The sequence below is a fragment of the Salvelinus sp. IW2-2015 genome, linkage group LG2, assembly GCF_002910315.2.
Source record: "Salvelinus sp. IW2-2015 linkage group LG2, ASM291031v2, whole genome shotgun sequence".
Classification (NCBI taxonomy): domain Eukaryota; kingdom Metazoa; phylum Chordata; class Actinopteri; order Salmoniformes; family Salmonidae; genus Salvelinus; species Salvelinus sp. IW2-2015.
In genome coordinates this window covers 14,032,605-14,050,201 of record NC_036839.1, presented here as the reverse complement: position 1 = coordinate 14,050,201, position 17,597 = coordinate 14,032,605, and the positions used below count along the sequence as shown (strand labels likewise).

At 42.1% G+C, this 17,597-nt stretch overlaps 1 protein-coding gene across 5 annotated transcripts in view; it reads left to right on the top strand.

Annotated features, from left to right (window-relative positions):
• The window catches only part of LOC111974770 (cysteine/serine-rich nuclear protein 3), a 32,683-nt gene extending 15,505 nt beyond the window's left edge, over positions 1-17,178 (top strand). For 2 of the 5 annotated variants that reach the window (XM_024002784.2, XM_024002775.2), the window contains exons 3-7: positions 3,201-3,279; positions 9,869-10,048; positions 12,612-12,871; positions 13,470-13,766; positions 14,072-17,178. In XM_024002784.2, the coding sequence (XP_023858552.1) occupies positions 9,898-10,048; positions 12,612-12,871; positions 13,470-13,766; positions 14,072-15,169 (1,806 nt within the window). In that variant the 5' untranslated portion in view covers positions 3,201-3,279; positions 9,869-9,897 and the 3' untranslated portion in view covers positions 15,170-17,178. Of the gene's footprint in view, positions 1-2,780; positions 3,280-9,868; positions 10,049-12,611; positions 12,872-13,469; positions 13,767-14,071 lie in introns of those variants that run through there. The other 3 variants (XM_024002767.2, XM_024002761.2, XM_070447270.1) reach the window with 2 other exon arrangements.
• Positions 17,179-17,597: the final 419 nt, after the last annotated feature.

Here is a 17,597-nt window from a genome sequence, read left to right as displayed (position 1 = left end):
AAACGGGCTGTCATGTGCCTTTTACTAAGTAGTGTTTTATGTCTGGCCACTCTACCATTAAGGCATGATTGGTGGAGTGCTGTAGAGATGGTTGTCCTCCTGGAAGGTTCTTCCATCTCCACAGATGAATTCTGGAGCTCTGTCAGAGTGACCATTTGGTTCTTGGTTACCTCCCTGACCAAGGCCCTTCTCCCCCGATTGCTCACTTCGGCCGGGCGGCCAGCTCTAGGAAGAGTCTTGGTGGTTCTAAACTTCTTCCATTGAAGAATGATGGAGGCCACTCTGTTCTTGGGGACCTTCAATGCTGCAGAAATGTTTTGTTACCCTTCCCCTGATCTGTGCCTCCACACAATCCTGTCTCGGAGCTCTACGGACAGTCCTTTCGACTTTGTGGCTTGTTTTTTGCTCTGACATGTACTGTCAACTGTGGGATCTTACCAAGTCATGTCCAATCAATTGAATTTACCACAGGTCGACTCCAATCAAGTTGTAGAAACATCTCAAGGATGATCAATAGGAAGAGGATGCACCTGAGCTCAATTTCGAGTCTCATAGCAAAGGGTCTGAATAATCATGTAAATACGTTTTTTTTATTTTATTTTTTATAAATTTTTCTAAATCTTCTAAAACCTGTTTTCACTTTTTCATTATGTGGTATTGTGTGTAGATTGATGAAAACATTTAGTTTTAATCAATTTTAGAATAAGGCTGTAACCTAACACAATGTGGAAAAAGTCAAGGGGTCTGAATCCTTTCTGTATATTCTCACTAGATTTTTATGCTGTGTGCTATTTATCATTCATAAATGTCTTTTTTATTTTGACAAGTCACCAACTAACTATACCTAACCTACTGTCATTGAAGTATCCACTGTTATTAAAGCATTAGAGCAATGCTGAAAGAATGACATTAAACTTGCATGTCTTGTGATACATCTGGTCCAGCTTGAGTTGATTTACTCTAATCTTGTGTTGGAGAGCTCAGCAGCTCACGGATCGCTATCAATATGCATAACCGCTGGGCTTGTTCACAATGTGCACTGTGGCTGGTATGTTAATCACTTGTACCAAAGCAGCCACGTCTCTTAAAGGCCAGAATGACTTCTCGCTGCGTTCACAATGTATAAAAACCTCCTTCAGACTAATACGGTCTCATAAATGATGTGTTACATAAAACATATGCTAGTTAACACAAAGGGATCTACTGTAACACAAAGGGATCTACTGTAACACAAAGGGATCAACAAATACGCTCAAAAACCCGACCCAAGGCAACACAGTGACCAGGGTCTGGTTTCAATTATGAACTGTTTTGGCATAGAGGACGAATCAACATAGGGATTAACTGTAGCCTCCTGTCAACAGAGGTCCTCCTCAGTCTCTGTATAATAGCGAAATGACTCAAGCATCGTGGTTCACGTCGAAGAGCCGTAGTTCAAATTGTAAAGGTGACACGCCTCACTGTAGATACTGTAATGGTCTGTCTGGGGTTGGTGAGTTCATCCTGTGCCAGGACTTGATTTAGGCTACTTGTCACAGCAGAGTGGAAGATAAGTCCTCTGGGAGGAGGAGAGGAGAGGGCAGGAGGAGGGCAGCAGAATCTCTGTCAAGGGAAAGTCCAGTAGGTTCAGCGAGGACACATGTGAGGCAGCCGACTGCCGCTACCTGGGAGGAATGGCAGTTGGGTTTTAATGGTTCATAAATAAAACAATGTAATCCCGTCACACTGTCAAAAAAACATGCTCGTCACACTGAAACTGCCCACTAAACATCGGCATTTGCCAGATGCACCGGGGATTTAATGTACATTATGCACTGTGTATAAGGCACTCGCCCAATTTGTTACATGTCTTCATCTTGGAATACACATTTCCTCAGCAGAGGAGTAAGTAGAATGTGTTTGTCGTAACTTTGGCTCTGTATGTTTGTCTTTTGTCTGCAATCAGCCACGTTAGTGGTTGTACCACACTCCTTAATACGGCGCTGCTGCAGCGGTGATTCTATTTCCCTGCTGGCTGTAAAGCAGTAGATTAGGCCAACGCTATTGGAGGAAGTGCAGTGCTTTAATTGAGTGTGAGAATGATATCATTCCTCTTTCACTTCACTGGCCGTGGCCTCACTTACAATCACCAGGACTTCCTGGGATAGGAAGTTGTTGTACTATAATCACTTCAATGGGGATAACTATTTCATAGATATACAGGCTGTGAATACTGTAGTATTCACTGTGATCCCTATGATGGTAACTTACGTTTAATTAGCTTGTATGTGGTAATTCCCTTTTGTCTGAGGCATACATCATTTTTCCATGAATAGAAGACTTTTAAAATAAGCACAAAGAATGTTCTCATGCTGGATTTGTCACTTCTTGGAGATTTTGCTTCTAATGTCGATGTTGTGAACCACACAATGGTTTCTCCTGTGGTTTTAAGCCTTGTGCCCATTAATCAAACTGGGTTATTGTGCTGTGCCTGAAATCAAATATTTCTCTTCCTCTCCCTGTCCCTCTCTCTCCTCTTTATTCTCTCTCTCTCACTCACTCACTCACTCACTCACTCACTCACTCACTCACTACTCACTCACTCACTCACTCACTCACTCGCTCGCTCGCTCGCTCGCTCTCTTCTTCCCCCTCCCCTTCACCATTCTCGCTCCTTCAGCATTCTCTTCTCTCTTTCTCTCTCTCTCTCTCTCTCTCTCTCTCTCTCTCTCTCTCTTCCCTCCCTCCCTCCCTCCCTCCCTCCCTGGCTCATGCTGGTAAAATTATCTGCAGACAGCAGGAGCAGAGGCACGCCTGACTCTCTCAGACATACCACCCATGTGATCTCACAGGCTGCCTCCCTCTGCTCCAGTCAGGCTCCAGCCTTTCAGCCGGCAGCAACTAATGAGTCTTTGTGTGGCTAGGGTGAATAAGAGAGAGAAGGAGGGAAGGGAGAGGGAGAGTTAAAGAGAGGCATCTATTGTCATTTAACAATAAAGCATAAAGGAAGGGAGAGGGAGAGTTAAATATTGTCATTTAACAATAAAGCATATGGTACCGGCAGTGGCAGTCAGGGCTGGGAAATGTACAAGTCTCTGTGTGTCTCCCACTCCCTCCCTCTCACCAGGTTCTCATGCCCTCAGAGTACTGGGGTCGCAGCAAGTCAGTGGACTAAAGCAAAATGGGAGCTTATCATTTATCATGTTTCACCTCTTTCTAAGTGCTTCATTTAGATTTTGCTCCCAAGTGTCACGTTAAGAAAGGGTGCCAGAGGAGTCGGGAACACGCCAGTGGACACAGGTCAGTGGTTTCTTTCAGGGCTGGCACAAAGTGCCATGTTATGTATATTTATTTTTGCAGGGCTGATGTGTGACGACTTGCTACAGATCTCGGGGCTTGTTAGTATTGCTTGGGAACGAGAGCTTTCGTTGTGACTCTCTCTGTATGGCAGGTCCGCAGCGTGAGGCTTGTGTGTCACCTCTGTGTACAGTGATAGGTGAACCTTACGGGAAACATGATCTGTTTTGATTCAGAATATACGTGTGTCACATAGGGCTGTGGATGCAGTTCCTAAAGGAATACAGTTGGTTCGTACAGTGCATGTGTGTGGGCTCAGTGAAGCCAGCACAGGGAGGGGCTTTGCAAGCAGACTTTTGCTGCATTATTCCCACCCAGCATTTTCTCTTGCACCATGGTGTATGCCCAGCCTAGCCATGATTAGTTGGAACACAACAGTGGAGGAGACAAAGAAATGTAGAGGAGGAACTAGCTCTGCTCTCTGGCTTGTGCTGCTAAGCCCTGAAGAAGTGAAGTCTGCTTACATTAACCACTGAGTTGCATTTGATGTCCTGCCTATTCACTGTGTCAAGGAGATGTTACCCTATCCAGATTGGATCGGTCTATTTTAGGACAGCTACAATATGAAATGAGACGTGTAGCATAATCCTTGTTCGTACAGAAAACGATATGCATTGATTTGGATTTTGAGTGTAGCTATAACCATCATATTCAATTTTTCTTAATTGTGTGCCTCAAATCTTCCTCTTTAAACTATACTGCGATAATGTGTTGTCAGGTGTAGTCATACTATGACATTTATGTTTCACAGACATGAGGACTGGAGCAGAATCACTTTCAGACATGAAATCACTATTTCTGCTCATATGTTGGCATTGCCATGGAAACCACTTTGGCTATCATAGCATATTGCAGCATCTGCTGAGGGCTAAGAATACGAATGGATTTCCAACAATGGGGAACTAATTAAAATGATTACAAAATAGACTTGGGCCATCCCATGTGGAAAATAGAACTAAATTGTCTGTACTATTTTGTATTCTTCCTGAATTACAGTGAGGATTGTCCAGCTGCCCATTATGACAACTGTAGAAAAGGAGGTACTAAGTATCTAATGCATTTAAACATGTCATTCCATTGGTTATAAGTTACATAAACATGTCATTCCATTGGTTATAGGTTACATAAACATGTCATTCCATTGGTTATAGGTTACATAAACATGTCATTCCATTGGTTATAGGTTACATAAACATGTCATTTCCATTGTTTATAGGTTACATAAACATGTCATTCCATTGGTTATAGGTTACATAAACATGTCATTCCATTGGTTATAGGTTACATAAACATGTCATTCCATTGGTTATAGGCTACATAAACATGTAATTCCATTGGTTATAGGCTACATAAAAATGTATTTGCATTCAGGCAGTCTCTGATAGCTGTATTATTTGTACAACCTTTAATGCTAAATGATGAGGGCCAGTAACCATTTTAGACTGATTCAATATTTCATCAACGGTACCAACAGGAAACGCTGATATGTTTTGGTTCAAAATATGTAGAGTTTGTTTTAATCCTCCGCATCTGCGGTGGAAGTTGGCCGAGCTACAGCAGTGTTTGTCAGAACATAAGACATCCCGAAAATGTGTCTTCTCACGAAAACGTCTGTGGCGTCCGAACCGTTTGGGCTACAAACTAATATGACCACTCTATGGACAGATGAGACTCTCACTGGATACCGTTACCGGTTGAAATGTTTTTATGGAAGTGCGGAGGTAGTGTGCCCCAAAATAAAAAGGGTTAAATATGTGTGTTCCCCCCAAAAAACAAATCATTAGCTTTCTTATATATAGGAAATACCCGTTAATAAATCCTTATTTCTGATGATTTATTTTTTATCTGTCTGTTTGGCCATTTATGAATGTGTTATTCAATGCGTTTCTATGGTCTATAGTAGTAATGATTAATATTTTTCTTCAATACCTACAGGGGTCCTAAAATTCAAAACCAAACAAACAATTCCATATGTTAGCTTTAGTGCATTTGAATGATTGGTCTACTGTGCAGAGGGACAGACAATCATTCAAATGGGTGTCCTGATGCCAAACATTGAGCATTCCACAGCGCTAAGTACTGTACTGTGGGTTGGATCTCCTCCAGGTGCAAGCAGACCCATGTCACAGTACAACCACAGACACTTGGGAACAATGGTCCTTTGGCAGCGGCGTGATTTCTCTCCAGGTTCCACCACACTGGATGCGTCCCAAATGGCACCTTAATCCCTATATAGTGCAAAAGTAGTGCACAATATAGGGAATATAGTGCCATTTGGGATGTATGTGAAGGTAGTGCACTACATAGGGGCGCATACACTGTCCTTGAGGCAGCAGCAGTATTTGCATGTGTAATGAGTTGATAGCAGAGAGCGGCTCCAGATGAATGGGCACCTCTCTCTGAATGGAACTCCACCACAAGCTGCTCGGGCTGATACTGGGACTGAGACTGAAGCTGAACACTGTTTCTTTATTCCCGCGTCAAAAACAAAGAGGAGTCGGAGAGTGATGAATAAAAAAGTATACCAATTACATTTAAGGACCAAAACATTGACAGCTGTGCCATACAGATTGCAAAATAGTTGGGAAGAGATTTCAGATGTATTTCAGATGTAAAATGTATTTCATGGCACATGGTTTATGAACTGGCACACAAAACGAAGGCGGATTCAAAACCTAGAGTTTTTCCATTTTAATTTATCATACAAAATTCTTGCAACCAATATAATGTTATATATATATATATGGGGATATAACAATCGCAGCTCTGCAGATTTTGCTGTGAAGAGACCGAATCATTAGATCATTTGTTTTGGTAATGTCCATAAGTAGCTTGTTTTTGGTCGCAGGTTCAGGAGTGGCTGAAGAATTGCAACATTTACCTGGAGTTAACTCTGCAAATAGCACTGCTGGGTGATCTGAAAAGTCATAGTCAATATATCAATAATATAATAATACTCTTAGTCAAAAATGTTATTTTTAATTTACAATATGTAGAAATTATGAGAATAGAAAGGTTCAGAACTTTTGTGAAACATCACAGCACAGTTGAAAAATATATGGCAAATAGAAATCAAACCTGGATGGTGTTCAGAGATGGATGGGAGATGGTTGAGTAGAGCTGAAGGATGGGACTAAAAACATACAAAAGATAATTATTATAAAATATACTGTGTCCATAAAACGTATATAGTATGTATAAGCTGGAAGTAGAAACCTAAGTGGTGTTGTCAATTAGTTTACTCCAATTAGGGGAGCGGGGTAGGGTTAGGGGAAAATAATAAAGGAATATATATATGGCAAATATATAATATATATGGTCAATATATAATATATATGGCAAATATATATATATATATACTGTATATGGAATTGGAAATGATGCAGACAATTACATTGATAGAAGCCACAATCTATTTGCAATATTAAAGCTGATCCACCCCCTAAACATAAAAACATCTCATTAGATGTGTTTTAGAAGATTGCATCCCACATCATGTAGTAAGAGAACCAAAAGCCAGACTGTTGTTGTCACATACACTACATCAACTGTATTTAGGGACATATTAGACAACATGCATCAAAATAATTGCAACTTGATTACTGATATAAGCAATGGCTGGCTGAAGACATGTTGATGGAAATATGGAGAATGATTTGTGGAGGAAAGGCAGCAAGTTCCAACAACCCATTGTTTGACAGTTACAATTCAACACTTATTACAGTCAGTAGCCTAATTTGGCACTTACAGTAGTATTTGTGCAGTTGACTGATGAACCAGGTCTTGTTTTGATTTGTTTAATTACACCATCAGTCAGAGTTTAATGGCTGTCACTGGTGGCTGTTCTCCCCTGGCCTCTGTAGTGGCATTGGGGAGGATGAGTGACTCGGCAAGGGGTGCATCCCAAATGGCACCCTATTCCCTATATACAGTGCCTTCAGAAAGTAGTCACATTTTTTTTCACATTTTGTTGTGTTATTGGCTGAACTTAAAATGGATTCCATATAAACGCTGTGTCACTGGCCTACACACAATACCCCATAATGTCAAAGTGGAATTACGTTTTTAGATATTTTTTTTTACAAAAAAAATGAAAAGCTGAAATGTCTTGAGTCAATAAGTATTCAACTCCTTTGTTATGTCAAGCCTAAATAAGTTCAGGAGTAAATATTTGCTTAACATGTCACATAATAAGTTTCATGGAATCACAAATATAGGGTTTATCATGATTTTTTTCATGACTACCCCATCTCTGTACCCTACACATACAAATTATCTGTAAGGTCCGTCATTCGAGTAGTGAATTTCAAAAACAGATTCAACCACAAAGACCAGGGAGGTTTTGCAATGCCTCGCCTATTGGTAGATGGGTAAACATTTTAAAAGTTGACATTGAATATCCCTTTGAGCATGGAGAAGTTATTAATTACACTTTGCATGGTGTATCAATACACTCAGTCACTGCAAAGATACAGGTGTCTTTCCTAACTCAGTTGCCGGAGAGGAAGGAAACCGCTCAGGGATTTCACCATGAGGCCAATGGTGACTTTAAAACAGTTACAGAGTTTAATGGAGTGATAGGAGAAAACTGAGGATGTATCAACAACATTGTAGTTACATGACAGTACTAATCTAAGTGAAAAGAAGGAAGCCTTTACAGAAAAAATATTCTAAAACATGCATCCTGTTTACTAAAGTAAAACTGCAAAAAATGTTGCAAAGAAATATCCTGAATACAAAGCGTTATGTTTGGTGCAAATCCAACACAACACATCACTGAGTATCACTCTTCATATTTTCAAGCATGGTGGTGGCTCCATCATGTTATGGGTATGCTTGTCATCGGCAAGGACTAGGACATTTTTTAGGATGAAAATAAATGGAATAGAGCTAAGCACATGCAAAATCCTAGAGGAAAACCTGGTTTAGTCTGCTTTCCAACAGACACTGGGACTGGGAGACAAATTCATCTTTCAGAAGGACAATAACCCAAAACACAAGGACAAATATAATACTGGAGTTGCTTACCAAGACGGCATTGAATGTTCCTGAGTGGCCTAGTTACAGTTTTGATTTAAATTGGCTTGAAAATCTATGGCAATACTTGAAAATGGTTGTCTAGCAATGGTCAACAACCAACTTGACAGAGATTGCAGAATTGAAAAAAGAATCATGTGCATATATTGTACAATCCAGTTGTGCAAAGCTCTTAGAGACTTACCCAGAAAGACTCACTGCTGTAATCGCTGTCAAAGGTGATTCTAACATGTATTGATACTCAATACTTTAAAAAAATATTTCTGTCTTTCATTTTCAATATATTTGCAAACATTTCTCAAAAAATATTTTCACTTTGTCATTATGGGGTATTGTGTGTAGATGGATGAGGGGAAAAATGATATTATTTCATCCATTTTGAATTCAGACTGTAACACAGCCGAATGTGGAATAAGTCAAGGGGTATGAATACTTTCTGAAGGCACTGTAGTGCATTATTGTTGACCAGAGCCCTGGTCAAAAGTAGTGTGCTATATAGGGAATAGGGTGCAATTTGAGATGCAGCCAGGGCCTGTCCTCAGTTTCTATGAACCTGGGAGCTATTAAACACTCTGACTCCAACAGCACTTCACATCCCTCTGGGTGCTCCCCCCGGTCCATTTGAACATTTTCACTTTCTTTCTTCTATAGAGGGTATAACCATGTCAGTCATAATACCCTCCTAACCACTATAAACTATCTTCAGTCATGCCCCAGATTGGAACCCCTCTAGGGAGCACTGAATGTGCAACATTACACATTTTACAAATCACTATTTTACTTATGCACACACATGCGCACGCACGGCCACACGCGCACACATTCACGTGTGCATGCACACACATTCAGGCATATTTAAATTCACTGCATATCCCAGGATAAGTAAAGCTGTAGTCAGGCTTTTTAAATTTCCCATAAGATAGAAATTAATTAATTTTGAAGCCAAGGGATATTTTCAATCAGTAGCCGACTGGATGCATGCATTGTGTTTTTGAGGTGCAACAGCAATTAAGTACAGTCAGATTATGTTTTTAGTTATGCTGCTGTGGGCAGATATTACAATCCTGCTTTGGGCGGTAACGTCTCATTTAATTTTTGCCCCATGTTGTTCTTTTGTGATAAAAATATCCAGGCAGTGTTTTTAGAAATACCATCATGAATGCAGGGCAAAGTAAGCAAAATCTCACCCCAGTGTCCCTTTTCTGTCGCCGCTCAATCAAAGACAGCAGAGTGAACAAGGTAGACACGTCATGCAATTAGCATCCTTCGCCTCGCATCCGAGCTCCTTTGTGTCAAGGTGATCAATTGCCTGGGGACCATCGGGTAGGTAGTGACGGCAGGGGGGGGTGGTGGCGGGGGGACCTGGGTAGCAGGAGGGGTTGTTGTGTTCTGTGGCTCACTGCTAATTGCCTGTGTTGAGGAGGACTGTGGAGGCCGGTGGGGCCTAAGCTGGGCATTAAATAATGTGTACCCTTCCTTGTGCTGGCTGTTGCAGGTGCAGCGGCGGAGACGGAGAGGAGGGCCATGAGCGGTATACTTAAGAGGAAGTTTGACGAGGTGGAGGCTTCCTCCTCGCCGTGCTCCTCCTTGCAGGAGTCTGATGACGAGGTCTCCTGCAGCGAGAGCGGAGACAGCAGTGACAGTGTCAACCCTTCAGCCTCGGGCCCCTTCACCCGTGAGCACACACACACACACACACACACACACACACACACACACACACACACACACACACACACACACACACACACACTGCTCTCTCCCGCTATACATCTGCTCAGCACTGATACAGTCTGACACGAACAAACAAAAAGCTACATGCGTTATTCATCTTGTAGTTGAGTGAAAGAGACATATTTTTGAATGAAGCATGTGTCATTCAGATTATACTTCTGTATCGTAATTGTTGCATCTAAAATGGACGTTGAGTGCATTAGGAAACAGCATGACAATAACATTTTGTCATTGTGATGACTTGCTAAAGCACAATACAACCCTCGGTTAGAAATGTAATTCAGATAACTCAGTTGAAGAGGAAATTGAAAAAAGCTGCATCAACCGGTGTGCTTTAAAAGAGGAGAAGAGACGCAATCCATGGCATTGTGTGAGCTGAGCTGGTGTCTGTGTGGACAGCTGAGTAGCCATAAGGACGGCTGGATGGACTGTGCTGGGCTGTAATAAAGGGGAATGAGTGCAGCGCCGCAGCAGCAGCACAACAGTCTCTCATTAGGCGTTGCGTCAGCAGGCACAGCACAGTACAGCGCAGTACAGCACAGTACAGCCTGATGAATGAGCTGATGCTCTCTAGTCTCTGGCGTTGTGCAAAGCCAGTGGTGTGTCTGGCAGGCTCCGAGAAGCTATCAGTTGAGTAAACCTGTCATCGGAAAGGCTTCAGTCAGTTTGGCAGGCACCTCTGATGGTGCCACTGATTTTTAAAAAAAAGACCTGTGTTTTAGATGGCCTGTTTTTTTCTATGAGCAGATATGATGTTATTGGTAGTCAGCCTGGGGAAAATGTGTGGATTGTCAGTGGTTGGTTCTTCAGGTGACAGATCTATGTTGTGTTTGGGGAAAGACGGATACAGTAACCCTACCCTGGTTTTCTTGTGGGTGTGAGTGACAGGGCTCCTCCCTGCGTTGTGTTTACGTGTGCGTGTGTGCCAGAGGACGCTGGTAGGAGGAGCTATAGGAGGACGGGCTCATTGTAATGGCTGAAAAGGGAATAAATATAACGATATCAAACAAATGGAAACCATTTATTCCATTCCAGCCATTACAATGAGCCCCTCCTCCTATAGCTCCTCCCACCAGCCTCTGGTGTGTGCGTATGCACTTGTGTACGTGTTTGTGTGGGTCCATACGTGCTGTTTCCCCAGACTCCTGAGCCTTCTGGGTCAGCTGCTGCAGATAAAGGCAACCAGGAGGACGTTGCTCTAAGCCACGGGAATCAGAGAGCAGTTCATGCAGCAGAGCACACGGCTCCCAGAGCTTCTCCTCACTAAAGAGGTGTCACACTGTGTCAGGTGCTGAGACGTACAGTAGCATTGTTGCCTGGAGGATACAGTACAACTCCGTTTGGGGTCGCGTTAGTGTTGGAGAAATAATCCAGCCCCTCTCCTTGTGTGATTGCTTTTAGAGGAGCAAAACAAAGCCTTGGAATTTCCGAATCTGAATCGGGAGGTCTTTGACGAAGGGCTTCTATGTATTCTCACAGATGTATTTTTAGAACTACATGGTCATAGCAACCCTAATATCACAAGTCACTAGAAGATGGCCGGACAAGAAATAGGAAGAAATACAGAGATATCGAACTCTGTTACGTATTGCAAGCTTGAAAATGACCTCTGCATGTAATTGCTTTCTCATTCAGTGAAACCACATGGATACCCTAAACAAAGTCTGATAAACCTTTTTTTGGGGGAAAATAAAGCGTAATTCCGATCAACAAGGCCAGACTGGCGCTGCCATGCCTGTAATGAATGCATTGTCCTTATGGCACAGGGTGGACTGCTGCTGGAACCAGATGGTTCCCATTTGTCCTGTTTTTCTGACATCAAGTGAGCGCTGGGAAAGCTGTGCTCAACCACTCCAGATCTGAGCCAGGAGGGGGATTATTTATGCTCTCTGTCTTTGCTTTCTTTTTCCTCCCTCCTTCCCTCCCTCCTTCCCTCCCTCTCATAGAACGGTCCTTAAAAAGCCACACGTAGTACTGACATGCCAAATGGCAGAGTTGGGATGATGACACTGCTCTACTAAGCTGGCTTGAGTTAGAGGACGTCCCTGTTGTCTGAGTGTTAGCAAGAGGACTCCCGAGGTTCATTAAAAGTCAAATAAAAAGAGGCATTCAAATCCTGCAAATCGTAAGCTAGCAGACTAGCGTTTTATCTTGTTATGGTATGGCTACACGCATACTGTACACCACTGAGAGCACATCATGGCGAGCAACAACATACAACTCTTTCCTATGTACATGATTCCGATTTTAAATAAGTGCTTTCTCTTGAAACAGTGTGCTTGTATGCTGTCAAGGGGGTTAATCTAGCTTTTTCTCATACTGGTGATTTCACATTCTCTTTCTTGATTTAAAATGGGCTATTCTTTCCTCCACATCGAACTGGTTAATCTTTCATCCATGTATAAACCAATAACCCTGCTTTCCCTATTATTTATATGTATGAAGAAGCGGGCCATCACCAGCTTCCTTTCACCATCTTCTCCCCTCGTCTTTTGACTCTGTAGCTGATTCTATACTGAAGAGGGAGAAGCGTGTGAGAACAAGGAGGGTACATTTTGACAATGTGACGGTGTACTACTTCAGCCGGCGCCAGGGCTTCACCAGTGTGCCCAGTCAGGGGGGCAGTACTCTGGGCATGTCCAACAGACACAGCGGTGTCAGGCAGTACTCCCTGGGAGAGTTTGCCCTGGAGCAAGAGAGAATCCACAGAGACATGCTCCGAGACCATCTGAAGGAGGAGAAACTCAACTCCATGAAACTCAAGGTATTGGTTCGAATCCAGGCTGTATCACAACCGGCCGTGATTGGGAGTTTCACAATTGGCCCAGCGTCGTCCGGGTTTGGCCAATGTAGGCCGTCATTGCAAATAAGAATTTGTTCTTAACTGACTTGCCTAGTTAAATAAAGGTTAAATAAAAATAAATAAATACTTAAGCAATAAGGCCCGAGGGGGTTTGATATATGGCCAATATACCACGGCTAAGTGCTGTTCTTAAGCATGACGCAACGCGGAGTGCATGGATACAGCCCTTAGCCGTGGTATATTGGCCGTATACCACAACCCCCCAGTGGTGCCTTATTTCTATTATGAACTGGTTACAAACATAATTTCAAGAGTAAAAAATTGTTTTGTCATACCCGTGGCATACGGTCTGATAACCCACGGCTGTCAGCCAATCAGCATTCAGGGCTCGAACCATCCAGTTTATAAATACAGTTATGACATATTGTATCCTTTTATAAATATAGAATGTTATATGTTTCCAACTGCTCACTCTGTGTACTCTTCCGAGAAGCAGCATGTCATTGGTTTCAGCTGGTTCAAACCGGACTAAATTTGATCCCTTCTCGTTTGTTTTCAGCTGACTAAGAATGGTACAGTGGAGTCGGAGGAGGCCAACACGCTCATGGCAGAGGACATCTCTGACGATGACATTGATCTGGAAAACACAGAGGTGGACGAGTACTTCTTCCTACAGCCCCTCACCACGAAGAAGCGCCGGGCTTTGCTGCGGACCTCGGGGGTGAAGAAGATTGACGTGGAGGAGAAGCACGAGCTGCGGGCCATCCGGGTGTCCAGGGAGGACTGTGGCTGCGACTGCAGAGTGTTCTGTGACCCAGAGACCTGTGCATGCAGCGTAGCAGGAATCAAGTGCCAGGTAAATCCCTGGGTAGTCTGACCATACTGTACACGCTCTCATATTGACACAGATGTGCCACTCTATCCACTCTGGAATTAAGCCTTCTATGCGGCCCCTAGTCTTCAGGCAAATGCATTTCAATAGAAGGGTGATTAAGCGATCAAATATTTTAGACGTTGTAGATGAAAGTACTGTATCATTGAAAAAGTACTGTATCATCTACAGTAGCTTATCTGATATTGCCAAAGTATTACATTCATTAATCTATTACATGCAAACTGCAGAATATATGGTCATATAACCCAAGGTGGTCCAATCTACAGGTGGACCGCATGTCTTTTCCCTGTGGCTGTACCAAGGAGGGCTGTAGCAACGCGGCCGGCCGGGTGGAGTTTAACCCCATCCGCGTGCGGACCCACTTCTTGCACACCATCATGAAGCTAGAGCTGGAGAAGAGCCGCGAGCAGCAGCAGGCATCCCCTGCCAACGGTTACCATGGCGAAAGCAACGGCTATGGCAGCCCGCTGGTCCAGACCCAATACTCTCTGTCAGACCCAACAGTCCAACAGTCTGCCATCATGCACCTCCAGACTGCTGACGACATGGACGAGCCTCTGGGTGATGAAGACGAAGATGAGGATGATGAGGATAATGAGGAAGATGACGAGGATGAAGAGGACAGCAGCAGTTTATGCAGCGGACTGTCTGACTCCAGCACTCAGAGCTTGGCGAACAGTGACTCTGAGGAAGAGGACGGCGATGAGGAGGACAAGTCGGAGGACTTTGAGAATGGAGTCAGCGAGCCGCCTGTCGCCAACACTGAGGTTGCCCCCCTGTCCTCTGTGTTGTGTTACTCTGACGCCACTCTGCCACAGGACAACCATATGAATGGAAACTCTTATTTATTCAGCTCCCCAGCAGATTATTATCAGTTGGAGAACCCCAGTGCTGTTGCCTCAGCCAACGGGACGGCCAGCCAGCCCAGTGAACCCTATGGAGAGGTCTTATCATTCCCGCACACAGTAAGCACTACTAACGGTGCCATGCCACAAGGACCATTTAACATGGCCGTCGACATTGCAGAGCAGTACACAGATTACCCCCGCCAGGCTGAGGAACAGTACGCCAATCAGCACTTCACCATGACCAATGGCACAGCAGCAACCACTACTGCCATGGGCTGCTGCACACCTGACCTGGAAAACAACATGGTCCCGCCTAAAGGAACATTCCCTGAGCAGCCTGGGGGCCTCAGCCAGATTGAGTTCCACAACAACTACCTGAACAATAAGAAGTGTTTTGTGACAGAGCAACCAAAGGAAGTGTCTAGCGTTAATTGTCTGTCTGAAGGGCCTTCTTTAGCAGTCAGTACAAAGATCCCTGCATTAGCAGAGAATCTCCCCCAGGTCGCACCAGTTTAGTGGGCCTAACTCACCTGTCTGTGTAGGCTTCATGTTGTCTTTTCTTAATGAACAAGGCTGACCAAGTGTTATTTATGGAGAATATATTAATGGCCTTTAATGGGAACTCAACTTTCCAAGTCATTTACAAGACCATACATTAGATTGACATTATTTAGCTACAGGTTCCATGATGAGAAACGTTTCTAATGAGCCCCCTGATTTCTAGTATTCTAAACTGCGAGATGGAATCAGTCAACAAAAACTGAAAGCTGTAAGCCTGTGCAATGTATCTTGTAATTTTAAAGGTAAGGTTTTAAGGATATATTGTGAATGGAATTTTTCTATGTCTATGTGTCAAATGTGCAAAAAATGAATTGTCCCAGTTTATTTATTGGTTCTGAAGTATGTGTATACTTATAAATGGTTTGATATTTATAAATGCATGTTATTTTGGGTCTTTCAATGGCATTTATGAGGAATTGACCATGTTCAATTTGGGTTGATAAAATCTGTATTAATGTACTGTACAAACCTTATTGTGTTGTCGCTTGTAATCCATGCTTTTATATTGTTTGGAAAAGCTTGAAACAGACTACAACTTTTAGTTATTTATTTTGAATTATAATGCTAAGAGCATTATGTCATCGGTGACATTGAAGTCAAAATGATTCACAGCTGTTTGCACTTTTGTGAAGGTGATATACTAATGCAGCACTTTGACATTCATTTCTCAAAGATCACATACAACTATCCAATCTATGGAAACAGGATAATAATATGATCAATAAATAATATTTTGAGGCTTCATTTCAAATAAATGTCAATAAAAAATATGTAACTCTTAACTGAGGACACTATATTGCTGAGTTGGACAGGGAACTGATTTCAAGGATATATTTAGCTCCACATTCCATTCTCGTATGACAACTGAGAGTAAATACATCAAGAGAATGTTTGTACAGATACAAACATTATTGTGTGACGCAATTATTGAACGGTGCAATAGTAACAGGAAATGCAAAATGAAACTTACACATGGAAGTGTTTTAATGACAGTTCAAACTATCACTACATGTCATACTCTTGAGAGCCACATCAGTATCGCGCATGAAATGCAGATCTCAGTTATTGTAAAAAAAATAATAATAATAAAAAAACAAAAAAACATTTGAAGTTGGACAATCATATCAGCACCAAGTTACACAATTACTGATCAGCACGGGTGATTTGTAGGAAAGTATAATTAGCCAAAAATCTGTAAATAACTTTGACCACCTTTAAATAACTTATAAGTAAGACCATTGAACTAAATGCTCCAGATATGTATTGCTTTAACTGTTTTGAAATGTTAGGGACAGCAGTGATTCCAAACAGCCTTTACAATTAAAGACCAACATTCCCTCACCATAAAAAGAGTGGGAACCCCTGCATGTATCCCTGTCCTATTCGAAGCCTAAAGTGTGAATAGTCATCCAACATGCTCATACACTCCTGTATATGATTACTACTTGATTTGAGTTTCTGCTCCTGACTCCTCACTGAGGTGAGTAAGAATGTTACCTCACCTCAGTGGCAAAGTAAAGTGCATCCAGCTGTCAGGGAATCAGTGCCACTGTATTAGTATGACTTAGTATCAGTGCCAAAGCATTTAAGAGAAGGCCACATACAGTGACGTTGAATCATTCTGCTGTGTGTATGATTTTCAGTACTTATTATGAATGATATATTTAAATGTGTATTTGTGGTTTACTGAACAGTCTGTATTGAATAAAAAACATGTTTTGGTCTTAAATTGCACTTGTTTTATGATGGTTGTGAATTGTACAGCTCCATGTGCCTGATTTCATTATGTTGGTTACTATCATGTTTGCTTCTGTGAAACAGAATCTTTTTTGCCCAAAATGGTATAAATGTTTCAATATGTGTTTTGGTTTCTTAACGTTAGATAAAGCCAAAATGTTTTGTTTTTGTTGTGTTTCTGCTTTTTAACAATACATCACTTAGAAATAAAATGAAACCATGTGTTACTTTTCTTCATATGTTTAATGATTTTAGCTTGAACTCTTTCTGTAAAAAAAATATATATCTGCTCTACGTGTGTTTAGAGAAAGGGTACACCTGCAATGACTGAAGGCCTAGTAAAAATTATGGACAGGGATGCGTCAAGGATGAATTATTTTGTGCACAGCGCCCTCTCCTGTTGAACATAAGAAATTAAAAACCTCAAGTATCCAAATAGAAGACTCACTCACGAGCGCATTCGGGTTCTAGAACCAGGCATGTCCCTAAATTCAACAAAATTCTAACATTCCATTGTCAGAACTTCTTGTCAATAGGGGGGCGCTGTTTTCACTTTGGAAAAAATCGTGCCCAATTTAAACGGCCTCGTACTCTGTTCTAGATCATACAATATGCATATTATTATTACTATTGGATAGAAAACACT